The sequence below is a fragment of the Pelobates fuscus genome, chromosome 6, assembly GCF_036172605.1.
Source record: "Pelobates fuscus isolate aPelFus1 chromosome 6, aPelFus1.pri, whole genome shotgun sequence".
In the NCBI taxonomy this organism is placed as follows: Eukaryota; Metazoa; Chordata; class Amphibia; order Anura; family Pelobatidae; genus Pelobates; species Pelobates fuscus.
In genome coordinates this window covers 193,589,382-193,607,170 of record NC_086322.1, presented here as the reverse complement: position 1 = coordinate 193,607,170, position 17,789 = coordinate 193,589,382, and the positions used below count along the sequence as shown (strand labels likewise).

General features: G+C 39.8%; 1 protein-coding gene across 9 annotated transcripts in view; it reads left to right on the top strand.

The window, feature by feature from the left end:
* Positions 1 to 17,789, top strand: part of PDLIM5 (PDZ and LIM domain 5) — a 174,943-nt gene that overhangs the window by 43,426 nt on the left and 113,728 nt on the right. For all 9 annotated transcript variants that reach the window (XM_063458633.1, XM_063458627.1, XM_063458626.1 and 6 more), the window contains exon 3: positions 7,475 to 7,626. In XM_063458633.1, coding sequence (XP_063314703.1) covers positions 7,475 to 7,626 — 152 coding nt within the window. The remainder of the gene's footprint in view (positions 1 to 7,474; positions 7,627 to 17,789) is intronic.

The following is a 17,789-nucleotide window of genomic DNA, read 5'->3' as shown; positions in this document are numbered from 1 at the left end:
GTACTCAGTGATGTATCCATTAACTGAGTAATCATGTATAAAGTGTTTATGTTACGTTGGAGTTTTAATATTTATATATTTATAATAAAGCTGTGGCCGATTTACTCCAAAGCAAGTCTGTTGTGTTTCATTTCTGGAATAAGTGGTGCGTTTATCAATGGTAAAGGTTTTATGCCTATACACAGTTACCCTCTACCCAGACGCATAACTAGAAACCACGGGGCCCAGTGCAAAAAATTGCCCTGGTGCCCCCCCATACATCTACCCCTCACCCCATACGTCCCCACCCCACCACATCCCAGCCCTCCACACACATGCAGACAAATAGATACACACACACAGACACACATACATACAAACACACACACACATACACACAGAGACCCATGCATACAGACACACACACATACATACACACAGTGACACACACACACACAGACACACACACACAGATATACTGATACAGACATTCTCTATCACACACACACACACACACACAAACTGTTAAAAGATATTTAGTGACTTACCTGGGGTCCAGTGGCTGCCTCATGCTGATGGGGGTCAGAGCTCCCATGCTGACACCCTCATCTCCTCCTGCACGGCGCTCTGTTGGCTGGAAGGAAGTGATGGCTTCCTCCCAGCTCTGACATCATCACTGGGGCCCGGTCGCACTCTTAAAGTGCCGCAGCGCTGACCGGGCCCCAGGAAATCCATTGCCATCGGGTGGCCCCAAGAGCATGGGCCACCCAATGTACTCCTTTAATGCAGACCCAGCGTTTTTTCCGTGCGGTCGCGGTCAATGGGGTGGAATGACGGGTTTGATAGCAGCTGTGACCCCTGCGACCGCGGTAGTTCCGCCAGTGCCTTTACCTACGCACATGTTATCCCAGAGTGCCTGAACCATTATTTATTCTGCATATCTTGGAAGGGAGATCTGGCCAGCCCTGGCTTCAGAACACCTGAGTCACTTACTGAGTGTGGTATCCAGTACGTCTCTAGTATTAAATGAATTCACTGCTTTACTAACAATGCCTTATTAAAATGTAATTTATTTGTGCTGACATTGTTTTGAGCATCCTAAATGTCAGTCTGGTAAGTTATCTTTAAACAGTTGCAATGGTTGTTTTAGTAGTTGATTTTTTCTAAACAAACTTTTTATATTTTGTATTTTAGACTTTAATTAGTGTGAAAGTGCTTAAGCTTTTACTGTTAGGTTTTGAAAAAAAAAGTCTCAAATATGTAACTGGCTAGAAAAATAAAATACGTGTGTGCGATTCACAAATTATCTCATTTCAAATTCTTATATAAATATAATTAGACTTCTGGCTGCACTGTTTACTGAGATGATTTCCTTCCAAGTAAATTGCTTTACTGTATTATTGATATGGCATTCGCATAAAATTAATACTGTACAAAGTTTCTTAAACTTAATCTGACAGAATTACTATAACAAAATTTATCAGGATTTGTATGGAACACTCAAAGCACTAAAATCACTACAGCATGCTCAGGGCCGGCCTTAGGCATTTGGGCGCCCTGTGCAAAAAAATCTTCACAGCGCCCCCCCCCTTCCCGTCCCCCCCTCCCCCACTCCTTACCCCTTCCCACACACACACACACGCAGACAGTCACACACACGCGCAGACAGTCACACACACACACACACACACAGTCAGACACACACACTCACTAACAGACAAACACACTCACAGACACACACTAACAGACACAGACACACACACACACTAACATACAGACACACACTAACATACACACACTAACAGACACACACACACTAACATACACACACACACACTAACAGACACACACTAACATACACACAGACACACACTAATATACACACACTAACATACACACACACACACACACACACAGTCTCACACACACACACACACACACACACAGGCAAACAGACACACACACACAGTCAGACACACACACTCACTAACAGACAAACACACTCACAGACACACACTAACAGACACAGACACACACACACTAACATACACACACTAACAGACAGACACACACTAACATACACACACACACTAACATACACACAGACACACACTAACAGACACACACTAACATACACACAGACACACACTAACATACACACACTAACATACACACACACACTAACAGACACAGACACACACTAACATACACACTAACAGACACACACTAACATACACACACACACTAACATACACACACTAACAGACACAGACACACACTAACATACACACTAACAGACACAGACACACACTAACATACACACACACACACAGACACACACTAACACACACACACACACACACCCACATTAACACATTTTGTAACATTTATTTAGACCCCCCCCCCCAGCCTCCTTACCTTTGGGAATGCTGGGGGGGGGGTCTCTTCCTCCCTGGTGGTCCAGTGGCTGCTGGGCGGTCGGGCGGCGCTGGCGGGCGGGCGGCTGGTGAGGGAGCACTTCCTCTGAGCTGTATGCTCAGCTCCCTCGCGCGCTGCAGAGTGAGGCTGGGAGCCGGAATATGACGTCATATTCCGGCTCCACCTCCCAGCCACACTGTGCGGCGCGCGAGGGAGCTGAGCATACAGCTCAGAGGAAGTGCTCCCTCGCCAGCCGCCCGCCAGCGCCGCCCGACCGCCCAGCAGCCAGGCATGTCTGTTAGCCGCAAGGCTAACAAGACATTTGCCTTGGGCATTTGGGGGCGGCTTTTTTTGCCGCCCCCTGGAAAATGCCGCCCAAGGCAAATGTCTTGTTAGCATTGCGGCTAACAGACATGCCGTGTGAGCTATGCGGCCGCAGGGCGCCCCCTGCACCATGGCGCCCTGTGCGGCCGCACAGCTCGCACACCCCTAAGGCCGGCCCTGAGCATGCTGTACTGCTCATGATGCCGGGAGTGCCCCAGCACCCCCTTTTACCCTCACACCATTGTGTAACGGTTGTCCTATTATCTGAGGTTCACTGATCAATAAATATGGTGACATTTACAGAGCCATTAAACTAGCATAAAACTAATGTTATTTTAATGGTACCACTAAGGCAAGATTAGGGTTACGTGGGTGTTCATGCTTGTGATGGCCTGCATAAGGTGGATTTTGGTTTTCCTTAACTCATAAATACCCGAAATCTATACATCCCTAAACTTGCATTGAGTCCCTAGCCCAAAGTCCCCTCTAACCCTCTACACCCTTAAACCTCAAATGAGTTCCAAGTTCCCCTTTACCATAAGGACCTTAACCCATAGTACCCTATAACCTTACACACCTTGTAAACCTGCAGTGTTTGGTGCACAAAGTATCCTACTCTTGGCCAATTTAACAACTGTTGTGTGCACACTGGAGGTCATTCCCTCAGTCCAAATGTGTTTGTCTGTTATAGAAGTCCATGAAATGTATTCTGTGTGATGTGTTATTCTACTGAAAATGTTAGCCTGTTAGTACCAGTGAGTACCTCAAAAATGCAATTTCCATTTATAGAACATTTTGGAGGCAGATACTGTCAAATGTCAAAATTAAATGTGTCCATCACAATATTAATTGACAGTGGTGATATAACACTTTCCAAAAGTCTGTAATTCTCAGGCTAATAGCAGCTTCTATTTATGTGTTTCCCCAAAAATAAGACATCCCCCAAAAATAAGGCCTAGCTTTTTTTTTGGAAGATGCTACCAATATAAGCCCTACCCTGAAAATAAGCCCTAGTCATTCGCTAATCTATGTTTGGGGAATTTTCCCTGAATATAAATCCACGGAATTCCATTCACGAGTAAGGTTATCTATGTTCGGGGAAGTTTCCACGAACATAGATACGCAAGATTCCATGCCCTAGTGAATAGGTCTATGTTCGGGGGAATTCCCCCGAACATAGAGCTGCTTTCTAGCACACGTTTTTCACAGAAATAAGACCTCCCCCGAAAATAAGCCCTTATTTTCGAGGAAACACTATTGTTGTCATCATCAGTGTTTTGTTCATGAATTAGGCTACTCGTAGAGGTGCAGCAGCGGTACAAAAACTTTTGTAAAACTTTTGTAAAGTGAAATCATATGAGAGACTCTGTACAATTACTTAGGATTTACGGCATAAACCCTGTGTGTGTGCACTCTCTATAAAGTCTTGTACTGTTAAAGGGACACTATAGTCACTAGAACAACTACAGCTTATCGAATTTGTAGAATCATTACGTTCAGGCTTTTTGCTGTAAACACTGTTTTTATTAGAGAAAATGCAGTGTTTACATTACAGCCTAGTTATAACTTCACTGGCCACTCCTCAGATAGCTGTTAGAGATCCTTCCTGGGTCATGGCTGCCTAAAATGCATCCAAACATTCAGTATCTCCTCCCTCTGCATGCAGACACTGAACTTTCCTCATAGAGATTCATTGATTCAATTAATCTCTATGAGGAGATGCTGATTGGCCAGGGCTGTGTTTGAATCATGCTGGCTCTGCCCCTGATCTGCCTCTTTGTCAATCTCAGCCAATCCTGTGGGGAAGCACTGTGATTGGATCAGGCTACCACTTCTGATGATGTCAGCAGATCTACAGCTCCTGGTTTGAATACAGGAAGATGTTGCTATATTTATGGAGGCATGAGGGGCCCAGGGGGGCTAGTTGGTGGTTTTAACATGTTTGTGTTCCTGACCCTATAGTGATCCTTTAAGGAGCAGAATAGCTTCCCCTTGTGACTTCACAGGCTGTAGGTGGTTAACATGTTGCTGCAGTTATACAAAAAATGGTGATGTGCACAAGGAAAGAAAGCACATTGCATCATTACATCTGCAAGAGCAAATGTGACTGTTGTGTTTGGAATGTCCCCTTAAGATCTCGGTGTTAATATGTTCCAACCTTTGCTCCTACTGTAAAACTCTTTTTAGCTATATGGACCAATTTAGTGTTTTACACATCCTCCATTACAATATGCTATTTGTTAAACATGTTATAAAGAACTTAAAACATCTTTCCGAGGTAGATAAAATGAGTACCACTAAATTGGGTAATAGTAACCACCCCTGGATGTTGGGTTAAGGTAACATCCCCTGGACATATTTGAAAACCAGAGTAATCTGAATGTACCTTTCCTGGTTAAATACTTTGTTGTTATTATTATTATTAACATCATTATTATTAATTAACCCCTTCAGGACGGAGTCAATAGTGCACGTTCTGATCAAAACAAAATGTAAACAAAAACTGGAATTTGCGCTATATGTCTGTTCAACCGTAGTTCCCCTCTTTCAAATTATATGCACCCACACTTATTATATATCATTTTGTTCAGGAGAAACAGGGCTTTAATCTATCATTAACTATTCATATATGGAACATAATTTATTATGAATAAAATAAAAAAAAAGGTGAGAAAATAAGATTTTTTTTTTAATTTGTATTTCCGTCTGCCATTTTAGCTGTGAATGTCATAATACTGTTAGGTTTTACTGCAAAAAAATGTGCATATTTGTAATCAGCGATGTCTCACGAGTACAACAGTACCCCCCATTAACAGGTTTTATGGTGTTTTGGAAAGTTACAGGGTCAAATATAGAACGTTCCATTTTCAAATTGAAATTTTCCAGATTAGTAATGTTACCTTTGAGACAGTGTGGTAGCCCAGGAAAGAGAATTACCCCCATAATGGCATACCATTTGAAAAATTAGACAAGCCAAGGTATTGAAAGTGGGGTATGTTTAGTCTTTTTTAGTAGCCACTTAGTCACAAACACTGGCCAAAATTAGCGTTCATATTTGTTTTTGTGTGAAAAAAGCAAAAAACTAATATTTGGCCAGTGTTTGTGACTAAGTGGCTACTAAGAAAGACTGGACATACCCCACTTGCAATACCTCGGGTTGTCTACTTTTGCAAATGGTATGCCATCATGGGGGTTATTCTCATTCCTGGGCTACCATACGCTCTCAAAGGCAACATAACCAATCTGGCAAATTTCAATGTGAAAAAAATGAAATGCAAGCCTTATATGTGACTCTCTAACTTTCCAAAACACCATAAAACCTGTACATGGGGGGTACTGTTATTCTCGGGAGACTTCACTAAACACAAATATTAGTGTTTTAAAACCGTAAAACATATTACAACAATAATATAGACCATAAAAGTGCCGTTCGCTTGTAAAAAATGCGAAAAACTTCACTTTTACTTAAAATATCATTGTTGTAATACAATTTACCAGTTTGAAACACTAATATTTGAGTTCAGTGAAGTCTCCCGAGAAAAACAGTACCCCCTATGTACAGGTTTTATGGTGTCTTGGAGAGTTACAGGGTCAAATATAGTGCTTGCGAATTAAATTCTCTGCACTTTCTCCCTGTGTTGTCAGGCATGTCAATCAAATTTTAATTAATCAAATCACATAATTACGTTAAAAGATTATTTAAATATACACATAGAATTTTAATATATATGCATTTATAGGTATTTAAATTATACGTGTATACTAATGTAATCTTTTCTGTAATTATATGTATTTATCTATATATATATATATATTTGCGGTTATTTGTATTTTATACAACGATAGATATATATAGAATGTCATTCTAAGTGTATTTTGTTACCGATATATATATATTAATAACAAAATACAGTTAGAATGAAATTACATATGTATATATAATTTATATTAAATTTTGTTTCAATATTTTATTTATTTATTTTATTATTTTATTTATTTATTATTTTAATTATACGTATTTATATATAATATATATATGTACATCTATTATATATATAATATATATACATATTATATATATGTAACGTCATTCTAAGTGTATTTTAATATTAATTTATATACTTATATTAATATTAAAATACACGTTGCATGACGTTACATATATATAATATGTATATATATTATATATATAATATATATACATATTATATATATATTAAAATATATTTAATTTATTTTTAAACATGTTTATTTTATTTTTTTTTACACCTCCTACCAGCAGGGGGACTGTCTGATATTTCAAACAGTCCCCCTGCTGGCAGATCCATAGCCAGCTATAGGGGGCCATGTGATCGCTCTTTGAGAGCGATCACATGGCCCCCGGGGGCCTCATTTGCCGGAGGGGGGCTGCCTGGGCTCTCAGGCAGCCCCCCAGAAGAGGATCGCGGCGGAGGTGAGTAGTTGCTGGCTCCTGGGGGCTTAAAACGTTACGGCGTTCCATGCCGCCGCAACGGCTTTAAAGCCCATTTAAAGCGCGACGGCATGGAACGCCGTAACGGCGTTAAGGGGTTAAAAGGCAGGGATTGGGTGCATACTGGGAAATATATTTCTAAGTGTAAGCGAAAAAGACATGTTCAAGCTAATTAATAAAAAACATCCCAATCAGTGATTTATTTTCTTCATGTGTGTTTGTCTGAACTTTTTGTTTATCTATATTTCTTTGTGTAACAATATTTTTGTACTTGTTTTGCAGTTGAACGATGGAGGTAAAGCAGCTCAAGCAAACATTGGGATTGGTGACGTGGTTCTTAGTATTGATGGTGTAAGCACTGATGGAATGACACATTTAGAAGCACAAAACAAGATCAAGGCATGCTCTGGATCTCTCAATTTAAACCTTCAAAAGTAAGCTATTTTTGTTAACTATGTAAATGCTGTTGTTGCATACAGGAAATAAGTGAATCAGGCACAATTAATTAAGGATTCATCACTATGCCAGAAGCATCTTTCTTGCCAGGAAACCTGGCTGCCTTGGTTGGGAGGGATCTGAGGTGGCAGTGTGAAATTTGCACCTCCAGCATGAGTAATGGCTCCTTTGTGGTCCGGCACTCTATAGTGAGTCAGAGCGCAGCAACTGGATGTTCCCAGCTTGCACTCTGACTCACTGCGTACCAAACTGTGAGAGAGTAATTACTGAGGTTTGCATCCTCGTGCTAGAAAGGCAGTGAGAGGTACAGGACAATACCTGGGGGATCTGGCAGGTCCAGTTGGAGGGGTTCAGCCCAGACAGTCTCCCCATGGCGGATTAGGACCCTGGGGTGCGATCACATGGTCACAATAGGTGTGAGCGATCACATGGTCACAATAGGTGTCCATGTGTCTGCCTGCAGGGGGACTGTCTGTGCTGACAGGCAGTCTCCCTGCTGCTGTAAAATAAAAAAATAAAATAAAGGTTAATGTTAATAAAAAAAAATAATAATTATATATGTGTATATGATATATAGACATATTATATCTATATAATGTCTATATATCATATATATATATAATGTTATACTGTCAGGGACCAGGAACCAGACAGAGACAGAACTAGATGCAAAAACACATTTATTAATAAATAACAAATAATAAACCGAAAGCAAAGTCCAGGAATCAAGCAGGGGTCAGTCACCAGAACAGGTAGTCAGACAAGCCAGGATCAGGAGCACGGAGAGCAGCGGAGTCAGGAACAAGGCCGGAGTCAGGAACCAGGAACAAACAGGAAACACAGGAACAAGGAGACTTCTGGGGAACAGGAAACCACGCAAGGGCAAGGAGGTTCTGGGATTTGCTGCTTAAATAGGCAGAACTGATTAGCAGCAGGGTTGATTACTACACTCAGGTGAGTACCGTGGCAACATGCTGAAGGAGCTGATAGTAATTGCAGCTGAAAACTCAGTCACTGAAACAGAAAGGTTTGCTGTTTAAAACAGCAAAGAAACCCTGACACATACTAACAGGGCCGGATTAACATAGGGGCTGATGGAACTGCAGCTCCAGGCCCAGGCCCATGGAATAGGCCCATTGTGTAAAAAAAAAAAAAATTCCTTTTTTTTTTTTACAGACTACTCTTAGGTTTACCACCTGACTGGTATTTTAAGGCACAGCTGGTATTTAAGACTGCCTGGCAGTGATACCAGCAATACAAATGCAAATATTTTTCTCCGTATAAACAGAGATTACTCTGCAATACCAGCACCGGCCAGTAGGGGTCACTGTGTGTGGAGAGAGGCAGGGATAGGAAGTTACAGCATCTCCCTGCCTCTCTCTACTCACTGATTCATGGGGGAGCAGCTACACAGCACAGAGAGTCCAGACCGCAGCTCCCAGCCTGCAGTGACAGACTACAGCTCAGGTAAGTGTGGGATGGGGGGAAAGGCAGCAGGGAGACATGGGGACACATGTCTCTCTGTGTCCCCATGTCTCCCAGTGTCCCCATGACTCCCAGCCAGTGTCTCAGTGTCCCCATGTCTCCCAGTGTCCCTATGTCTCCCAGCCAGTGTCTCAGTGTCCCCATGTCTCCCAGTGTCTGTGTCCCTATGTCTCTGTGTCCTTAGTGTCCCCATGTCTCCCAGTGTCCCCAAACGTCTGTGTCCCCATGTCTCCCAGTGTCCCCATGTCTATGTCCACAAGTGCCCCATGTCTCCCAGTGTCCCCAAGTGTCTGTGTCCCCATGCCTCCCAGCCAGTGTCCCTAGTGTCTGTGTCCCTCTGTCTGTCAGTGTCCCTAGTGTCTTAGTTTCCCCAAATGTCTGTGTCACCATGGCTCCCATTGTCCCCTAGTCTCCCAGTATCTGTGTCCCCATGTCTTTGTGTCCCCATGTCTCTCAATGTCCCCATAACTCCCAGCCATGTTCCCCATGTCTCCCAGTGTCCCTATGTTTCCCAGCCAGTGTCCCTAGTGTCTCAGTGTCCCCATGTCTCCCAGTGTCTGTGTCCCTATGTCTCTATGTCCCCATGTCTCCCAGTGTTCCCAAATGTCTCAGTGTCCCCATGTCTATGTCCACAAGTGCCCCATGTCTCCCAGTGTCCCCAAGTGTCTGTGTCCCCATGTCTCTGTGTCCCCATGTCTCTCAATGTCCCCATGTCTCTCAATGTCCCCATGTCTCTCAATGTCCCCATGTCTCTGTATCCCCATGACTCCCAGCTAGTGTCTCAGTGTCCCCATGTCTTCCAGTGTCCCTAGTGTCTGTGTCCCCATGTCTCCCAGTGTCTGTTTCCCCATGTCTCTGTGTCCTTAGTGTCCCCATGTCTCCCAGTGTCCCCAAATGTCTCAGTGTCCCCATGCCTCCCAGTGTCCCCATGTCTATGTCCACAAGTGCACCATGTCTCCCAGTGTCCACAAGTGTCTGTGTCCCCATGCCTCCTAGCCAGTGTCCATAGTGTCTGTGTCCCCATGTCTCCTAGTGTCTTGTGCCCATGTCTGTGTCCCTAGTGTCTGTCTCCTCATTTCTCCTAGTGTCCCCAAATGTCTGTGTCCTCATGTCTCCCAGTGTCCCCATGTCTGTATTCACAAGTGCCCCCATGTCTCTCAGTGTCCCCATGTCTCTCAGTGTCCCCTAGTATCCTAGTGACACGGGACACACTGAGACATGGGAACACTGGGAGAAATGGGGACACAGACACTGGGAGACTAGGGGACTGGGCGACATGGGGACATTGACACTGTGATACATAGGGACACTGATGCCAGGCTGGCCTTCCAATTCTTTGGACAGACATGCCCCCTTTTTGGGCATGTTCGCCCCTTTTGGCAGTTCTGGTCACGTGATTCGCGTCAGATTAGCATAGAGTATGTGTTTTCTGATAGCTGCATCCTTTGAGTTTCCCTCCAACACCAACTCCATCAGATACATGACTCTTGAGAGGTATGACTGTTTTAGTGTTTTTGGTCGATAAGTTTCTGTAATTAGGCCTCATCATAATTGTCAGCACCAGGCCCACTGGGCTCTTAATCTGGCCCTGCATACTAAGTGTATTTTTATATTAATATGTACATATTAATATAAAGATACACTTAGAATTCTAGATTGCACAACATGAACAATATGTATTCTGACCGGTGTTGGAGAGATTGTGGGGGTGTGGGCAATATGGCCCATATTTGGTGGTTCTGTCCTAAATTAACTAAATATTGGAAAATGATTCACGACCTAATTATTAAAGTGGACAGAACCATTAGCATTTTAACCTCGGAACTAGCCTTATTTAAAAAACTCCCGGAGTCCATTAATAGATCAGACAAAATAATCATAGGCCACATTTTGATCGCTGCTACATCCTGTTTACCTAGACATTGGAAGTCCCAAAATGTGCCATCTCTCAGGGAAGTTTTTAATTTGATTCTAGAAAACAAGGCACACATATTATCGCATAGAGCTAATATGCGTGGTTTCCCAATATTAAAATACAATTGGGATAAGTGGGAAGAAAAAATCAAAACAGCATATGGTCTTTGACATATTTATTATTAAAGTGCATTGATGTAAAAACATATTATTATTATTTTTTTATTTTTTTTTGCCATATATACTGTTATGCCTATTTTAATGCTGGATGGTTATTATTTTCCATTTCCAAGTTCCCCTTCCCTTCCTACCCCTAATATAATGTTTATATTCTTGTTGTTATACAAATATGTAAAACTTTAATAACAATTATTTGAAAAGATACACTTAGAATTAAATTACACACGTATATATATAATATATAATAACTATATATTGTATATATATATTATTATAAAATATAAATAATAAGTAATTTAAATTAAATACAAAAATGTAAAAATAATAAAAATGTAAAAAAAAATGATATATCTATATGAAATTTTATTCTAACTGTATTTTGATATTAATATACATATATATATTTATATCAAAATACACTTAGAACGAAATTGTATATATATCTATGTATATATAAATAAATACAAATAATACGAAATATACAGTTGCAAGAAAAAGTATGTGAACCCTTTGGAATGATATGGATTTCTGCACAAATTGGTCATAAAATGTGATCTGATCATCATCTAAGTCACAAAAATAGACAATCACAGTCTACTTAAACTAATAACACAAAAATAATGAAATGTTGCCATGTTTTTATTGAACACACCATGTAAACATTCACAGTGCAGGTGGAAAAAGTATGTGAACCCCTAGACTAATGACATCTCCAAGAGCTAATTGGAGTGAGATGTCAGCCAAATGGAGTCCAATCAATGAGATGAGATTGGAGGTGTTGGTCACAGCTGCCCTGCCCTTTAAAAAACACAGGTGGAAAAAGTATGTGAACGCTTGGATTTAATAACTGGTTGAACCTCCTTTGGCAGCAATAACTTCAACCAAACGTTTCCTGTAGTTGCAGATCAGACGTGCACAACAGTCAGAAGTACTTCTTGACAATTCCTCTTTACAGAACTGTTTCAGCTGAGCAATATTCTTGGGGTGTCTGGTGTGAATCGCTTTCTTGAGGTCATGCCACAGCATCTCAATCAGGTTAAGGTCAGGACTCTGACTGGGCCACTTCAGAAGGCGTATTTTCTTCTGTTTAAGGCATTCTGTTGTTGATTTGTTGTTGATTGTCTATTGTTGTGACTTAGATGATGATCAGATCACATTTTATGACCAATTTGTGCAGAAATCCATATCATTCCAAAGGGTTCACATACTTTTTCTTGCAACTGTACATATGTCCATATACAAAATTACATAAATAATTATATAAATATACACGTAGACTTCAAATATATAAATATGCATATATATTTAAATTCTACATGCGTATTTATGTAATATTTTTACATAATTAAGTCATTTTATTGATTGCAATTTGAGGGACCTGCCTGCCGAAAGTCCAGAGAATATAATTTGCTAGCACTGTATTTTACCCTGTAACTTTCTATGACACCCTAAAACCTGTTCATGGGGGGTACTGTTTTACTCGGGAGACTTTGCTGAAAACAAATATTAGTGATTCAAAACAGTAAAACATATCACATCGATGATATTGTCAGTGAAAGTGACTTGTTTTGCATTTTTCACACACAAACAGCACTTTTACTGGTGATATAATTGTTGTGATACGTTTTCCTGTTTTGAAACACTAATATTTGTGTTCAGCAAAGTCTCCCGAGTATAACAGTACCCCCCATGTACAGGTTTTATAACGTTTTTGAAAGTTACAGGGTCAAATATATGGGTCAAATATTTTTACATTGAAAATGGCCAAGTTGGTTAAGTTGCCTATGAGAGCATATGGTAGCCCAGGAATGAGAATTACCCCCATGATGGCATACCATTTGCAAAAGAAGACATATTGCAAATGGGGTATGTCCAGTCTTTTTTTAGTAGCCACTGGCCAAAATTAGCGTTCAATTTATTTTTTTATTTTTTTCACACACAAATATGAACGCTAACTTTGGCCAGTGTTTGTGACTAAGTGGCTACTAAAAAAGGCTGGACATACCCCATATTGAATACCCTGGGTTGTCTACTTTAAAAAAATATGTACATGTGGGGTGTTATTCGGAGATTTATGACAGATAATAGTGTTACAATGTCACTATTGATACAATTTCAAAATGTATGTTTTGAAACCGCAATATCCTACTTGTAACTATAGCCCTATAACTTGCAAAAAAAAAGCAAACAAGCATGTAAACACTGGGTATCTTTAAATTCAGGACAAGATTTTGAATCTATTTAGAAGTTTTTTTCATTTTCTTTTGTAGATGAGTAAAATATTTCTCAAGTAAAAGTAAAAAAAACATGTATTTTTTTAAATTTTTTATCATATTTTTTTTCAATTAAATTACATGAGATTATATAAATAATGGTATGTATGTCCTGAAAAAAAAAGTATAATTTGTATGGGAATAGTATATGAGAGAGTGGAAAATTACAGCTAAACACAAACACCACAAAAGTGTAAAAAGAGGGCTGGTCGCAAATGTACAACATCGCAAGGGGTTAAACCCCGCTGGACCATCAGGGAGTATGACACCCCCATTGGACCACCAGTCGTCATAGCCCCCCTTCCTTGAAGAAAGCAAAACAGGAGAGGGGCTACACAGAGCACAACCACACGCATTGCATACAGCCATCACACACTACACACATCACATACAGCCAGCACACACCACATACCATACAGCTTGTAATTTTTTAGCTCATTTTATGGTAAAGCTATCTAAAAGACGGGTGTCAGGTGTTTTGACAAAGGTGCAATTTTAGTGCTTGTCATAGGCGCTCTTTTCAGTAGATACGCCTCTGCCCCTTAGGGATATGGTGCAAGGGGACTCCTGGTACCGTAACCACGATAGCAAGCTGCAGTTTTAGTTTTAAGATCACGTTTTATGCTGCAATGAGATCACAGCCCGAAACACTGCTCAATGAAACCATTTAACATTATTTTATAAGTGTCTCATTTGGTGTAAAATAGATAGCAGATTAAATTATTATCCAGTCTTCCACAGCTATACTCATATGTAGCTGCAGTTGGTAATGTTTTGCCTTTCTTACAAAAGTTCGGAAATGTCTTGATCAACATCATATAAAATAGTCACATTCATCTTACTGGAATACAGTATTGAACAACTTTGATAGATATCCTTTAAAAGCCATTTGGCAACAGAAGATACAAATAACAATTTACTAAACATTTCTAATGTAGAAGGAAATTTAGAGGGGTTAAAGGTCAACTGTCATTATTTTTAAAAATATCTTATATTCTTTATATTGTAATACCTCTTTTGAAGAAATCTCATCTTTCTCTCCCACTCTCTCTTTCTGACAGCTATATTTATGAACCTTGGCTCAGAATGTTAATTATCTTAAACAATGCTCACTATTTTGCAACCGTCCATTGCAAAATACATGGTTTCAAACAGTGAACAATGAACATTCCTTAACCCCTTAAGGACCAAACTTCTGGAATAAAAGGGAATCATGACATGTCACACATGTCATGTGTCCTTAAGGGGTTAAAGGAACACTCTAACGTTTGGAACACAAACATGTATTCCTAGCTTTAGAGTGTTTACCCCAATATTCAGATTTATGGCTCTTCCTCAGAAGTAGTACAATAAATAGGTTTACCTATTTAGTCTCCCAGGCCAAGATCACTGATCATCCCCTAGCTGATATCAACATTACAGACAATATCAGGCAATCTAATGTTTCCCCATAGGGAAGCACTGGGGGACAAGTGCACATGTGTGACACTCACCAATCACATCTTCTCATAGAGATGAATTGACTCTGCTCATCTCTTTGGAGAGCATTCAGCATCTTAATGCTGTAGTGTTTCTGGAGCTTAGAGGTCCATATTCTGGATTTGCTCTTCCTGTTATCACTAGATTTTATTACAACGATTATGCTTTCTCCAAGCTCAGGCAGCACCTTGAGATCCTGACTCATCTCACTGCAAATGTCTTTTACCATCGTAGTCCAGATATTTGTGTAATCTCAGGCCTTTATGATGTCACTCACTAATTGTGACTCATAGAAAATGTCACTAACTGATTGTAAATCATACATAATTTCTCAAAAATGAATAGTGCAGCAAACAAGGAAACATTACTTGCAATATATCATTATAACATTTTTTCTTAAGGGAATCTCTATACATATATATATATATATATTTAATGTATTTCATTAATCAAGTAAAACTTGCATGGATATTTCCTACTCCCTAAAAAGTGACGTTCCATTAGCTGCTAAGCTGGGATCTGCAGCTAATGATCCACACTCTTTTTGCCCAGCACTTACTTCCTTGTTTTGAAGAGTTGTTCTTAGGTCAGTTGGAGTTACATTCCACATAAAAGTGGTTAGCAAGCACTACCTACATGAGATGAATATTTTAACTCCCACCAACCTCCTTCATAATTTCACTGAGCGTACAGGAGGGAGGTGTAATCCAGCAACAACCTGCAACTTCTTGCACTCTGTTTGACATAAATTCCCAAGAGAATTACTTTAATTCACCTTATGCTAAAGAGTAGCAGTAAGTGTTAACCCTTTTAGTGTGAGTTCCATCTAAATAGATAATGGTCCTACAAAGCCATCTGTCTTCCAACTCCCTTAGGCTGTCTGGTATACTCACCTCTGGCCCTCACATACCTTTCAATACCCCCCCCCCCCCCCAAAAAAAAAACTCTACATATGGTGACAGTTAATTGATAGCGCCCCAAACTTGTATTCCTAACACTATAATGTCACTATCTCTATCTAGAGTAGTGCCACCCCATGTACCATACAATGAATAAAAGAAAGCTACATACTTGCATTTTTTCCAGCACAAAGACACTGCGCAACTCTCTGCCTCCCACATCATTGAAGAGGCATGGAATCCAATGCTCCTCGTAGCAGACTATGTGCATGAATGGCATGTGCCGCATGCATTACATTTCGTACATCATTGTATTAATTTTGTTTGGCCAATGCAGTGGAATTGCTTCTAGTGGCAGTCAGGAAGACAACCACTAGAGGTGAATTTAACTGTGCAAAGTAAACATTGCATATTCTAAAAAATTACAATGTTTTACCTTGAGCAGTTAAACATTGAGATGAAGAGGTCTAGGTGTCCTTTTAGTATGATGAGTAAAATTTCCTTTGATGATGTATCCTTTTTTTTACATTATTTTTATTTTCCAAACTCTGCTACTCTTGGCTTAAATGTTGGATTCACTTGAAAACTCACAAGGATTTTTTAATCAACTGGATAGTGATCTGTATTAGATAATCATATGGTACTGTGGAATAGATTGGTGCATATAAAATAACCGTAAATAATGTCTTTGACATTAACAGTTTTTTTTCTGTCTTTTTGTTGTACAGTATGAAGTCTGTGATTGCTTTTGTGAAAGATTGGGTTGCTGGTCACATTGTATGTTTTGTCTATCTGAGATCAGGCTCTTGTACCTGCTGTGCTGAATTCAATAAACCGTTTCATGGAATTCTGCTGTAACCGTAATAATGTTTTTCTAATGAAAATCTTTCCAAGCACAATGCAGATTTCCTGGCTTGATGAAGTACGGTTTTCACAGTACTGCATAATGTTTCCTAATTTTAAAGAGTGCCATTCTGTTTTGTTGCTACCTCCGTTTTGTATATGTCTGGATTAATTTGCATTGTATGCCCTAATGCAACAAAACATGCCAGTGTGTGGGCATGTGTATATATGCATATTGGTCAAGTCTTTTTTTATTTGTATTCTTTGATTTGTTTTGGCAGCAAAACCACCTTTTTACTTTAAGCTGTAGAAGGCTTGACTATATTATATTATGCCTTTTAGTAAATTGTGAGAACACTGTGTACTAGAATTACTTGAAAGCATGAAATCTGCAGAAAATATTTTCCATCCTTTGCACAACCTTCCACCCAACTCCTCTTTATTTAAAGGGAACCTGTCATGACAGGTTTACTTTAACTGGAACCACCTCATTTATTTTGAATATCTAATTTGTCATAGCAATAAATGGAACATTGAATGTAAATTCTATAGATACTAACATTACAAACCTTAAGTCCACCGCTAGTGGGTGTTACATCACTGTTTCACCACTGGTCCTGTGTATCTCCGGTACTCGCTCTGATTTAATTTGCTCTGCTTGGTAACACGTCATCACAAACAGCATCTTGATGCCTACTGACTTCATTCCCAGTTAATTAGTTCCTGTACCCCTTAGCCAGCGCTAGAAGCTAGCAGTGAGTTTTTATTTAAAAAAAAAAAAAAATTGTATTTAGGGGGATTGAGTGTACCTTTAGTTAAAAATTGGCATGTTCTATTAAGATGGTTGGATGGATGGATAGATAGATAGATGGATAGATAGATAGAAATACAGACATAAGATTTAGTGAGTTTGGTGAATGTCTCCATACCCCAACAATTTTGGAGCTAATCTTCGGCAAATAGTTGGTGCAATTTAACACTGTTTCTATTTTTTTTCTTATCTGACAGGAGCCCAAAACACGTCCTGGTTAAATGGGACAGTTTCACCAAAGGGGGGCCTATAAAATT